The 2743-nt window shown below is 34.1% G+C and overlaps 1 protein-coding gene across 1 annotated transcript; it reads left to right on the top strand.

The window, feature by feature from the left end:
• The first annotated feature begins 2166 nt into the window (after nt 1–2166).
• LOC141647261 (histone H4) lies at nt 2167–2743 on the top strand. The gene has a single exon (XM_074455382.1). It carries the CDS (start codon nt 2242–2244, stop codon nt 2551–2553), a length of 312 nt encoding a protein of 103 aa, XP_074311483.1. The 5' UTR covers nt 2167–2241; the 3' UTR covers nt 2554–2743.

The raw sequence follows: 2743 nt of genomic DNA, 5'->3' as shown, positions 1-2743 counted from the left end.
TAAACGGAGGTATTAATTTGGGTGTAATTTTCAAAAAAAATTTAACGAGGGAATAAGTATAAAAAAACGAATTAAACGTGGCTTTAATTGATAATTTATTCAACACTAAAGTCTTTCCCAAAATGTGGAATCCCCTATCTATAAAAGCTGAAGCAATTAGAGGATTGTGATTGGTCCCTGATTTGTAGGGAGTAAAAAATCTTTTATTTCAAAATGCAACCCACGTTCTATGAAATAGATTAATTACCACCTCTCTTCTACCTAACTAGGTTCCAGCTTTCATAAATAAATCCATAAATAAATCAAGATTAGATTAATTAACATTATACTATGCTTTCATTTCATAATTAATCCGTGAATCAATAATTAAAATGATTAATAATTACATCCAAAATAACCAATTACAAAATCAATATACTACGTTTATTATAATTACAAAACAAAAAAAATCTTCATTTGCTACTGATGTCTTCACGATACAATTTAATGCCCAATTAAAATTTATGCCACTCAAAAAATTCAATAGTGGTATTAAATTTACATTGCTATGATTTTAAAATACAAAATCACTAAAAAAAATATCATAAATCATAATTTAGAAAAAAAATAATGTCGGCATGATTACAAAATCAAAATAATTATAACCAAATTAAATACATAAATAAATCCGGTTGAAAAAAATGAAGCTTGGATTGAACAACTTAAATAAATTGGTGCGATGATTAGAACTTGAGTTTCAATCAAAAATTTTACCTGGAGGCATTCAACAAAAAAAAAAATCATGAAAGCAGGGAGATCTAAGGTAAAAATAGATTGAAATAGATAGATATGTGAATGTTATGAAGTCCATAAATTGTGCAAAGACTCCATTGTATTGTGTGAGTATTTAATAATTAATGTGTTTTATAGAATATGAGATTGAATTAAACGGGTTGTGTATATAGGAGGAATATATATGAGGTTTTGATTATGAATAAATGGTTAATGGATACAAGGTTAATGTGATAGAAACTATAGAAGGTGATCAAGTGAGTAAGTGAAGGAGGCGGTTGGAAGTTTGGAACTTGGAAGTATGTTCAAGAATTTAGGTTTAGTAATTATGATGGGTTGGGCTTGGTATACTTGGATATAGACGTGGTAAATGGGATATTCAGGTTGAGTTCGGGTCGGGTCACATCGGATCGGCCCAATAATTTATATGATCACTTCGAACCGGGTTATATTGGGTCGGGCAATCTGGGTCGTTTATGTTATTTTGGGTCATGATTTTGCAGTAATTAAGTCATTTTAGGTCAATCGGGTCACTTTGGATCGGGTCAGTTTTGGGTCGGGTCACTTCGGGTGTATTGCGTCACTTTCGGGTGATACATTTCCGCTCATTTTCGCGTCTCGGATCATTCGGATCGGGCCAATTTTGCTTGGTCTACTTGGATAAATGGATAGTTGAATTTCATTACTATTTCACTTTTTGTCAATAAAAAAATATGAGAACTTAATTCCGGATTATAATTTAAGCTACGACATATTCTAGATCGCTTTCCTTGATTATTTGTTTGCTTTGACTTTAGCACATAGACAAAAAAGGGGTAGGTCAATCATTAGATGACAAGTGGGAAAAATTGAAAGATCGAGGATTCAATTCTCTATTATAGGCATCCCTAAAATAGAAAAGCAAACAAATAACTGTGACGGAGGGAGTATAAACAACTAATTTACATCTCACATTTTTTTAGTTATAATTCGAACATTCAATTTTATCATATCAAATCCATAATTCTCAGAATAACAAATCATATGTAATAAGAAGTTAGATAGAGAAATCATGAAGTACTTCACCTAAATATTTACATCTCATTATATTTATATGAATTATCAGACGTCGAATATCATAATTTTAAAAGAATCCCGTGCAATTTTCTGCACGGGTGTAAAACTAGTTATCGAAATATCGACCGCGTGTTTCCTCCACAAAATCTCCCGCCATACCAAATCCTAAAAACACAAATCCACAATCCGCACACCATTTCCCATCCAATCTCAACCCTCCACCAAATTCAATCAACGCCTCACAACGCTCTTCACAAGCTCACACGGATCGCTCCTCTCACCCTTCATAAAATCGCACACCTATATATAAACACGAGACACACCCCACACCTTTCCCATTTCCTCACCTGCAAAGTGTAAACAATTCAACTCTTTCTCAAATAAAAAAAACAAGAAACTTATTCAACAACAAAAATGTCAGGCAGAGGAAAGGGAGGAAAGGGATTAGGAAAGGGAGGAGCGAAACGACACCGTAAAGTCCTCCGCGACAACATCCAGGGTATCACCAAACCAGCCATCCGCCGTCTAGCTCGCCGTGGTGGTGTCAAGCGTATCAGTGGTCTCATCTATGAGGAGACACGTGGCGTACTCAAGATCTTTCTAGAGAATGTCATCCGTGATGCTGTTACTTACACTGAGCACGCCAGGAGGAAGACTGTTACCGCCATGGATGTTGTCTATGCTTTGAAGAGGCAAGGAAGAACTCTCTATGGTTTTGGAGGTTAATTGATTAATCAATTAGGTGTTTGGTATGGTTTTTAGGGTTATGTTGTTGTGGATCTGGAATTAGTTTTCAAATTAGTTTAGTAATGAGTAATTAGTAATCGTAGTAGTTGATGCTGATGATGTGGTTAATGTAATTGAAACAAGTGTTATTACCTAAAGTTTGGATTAATGAAAATCTTGTTCTTGTTAA

Source organism: Silene latifolia, chromosome 3, assembly GCF_048544455.1.
Source record: "Silene latifolia isolate original U9 population chromosome 3, ASM4854445v1, whole genome shotgun sequence".
NCBI classification, from domain to species: Eukaryota; Viridiplantae; Streptophyta; class Magnoliopsida; order Caryophyllales; family Caryophyllaceae; genus Silene; species Silene latifolia.
Note: the sequence above shows the minus strand (reverse complement) of the source record. Positions and strands in the feature narration are given on the sequence as shown.

Bases quoted from the DNA above. Each gene is read 5' to 3' on its own strand.
- LOC141647261 (XM_074455382.1), top strand. From the start codon at position 2,242: ATGTCAGGCAGAGGAAAGGGAGGAAAGGGATTAGGAAAGGGAGGAGCG.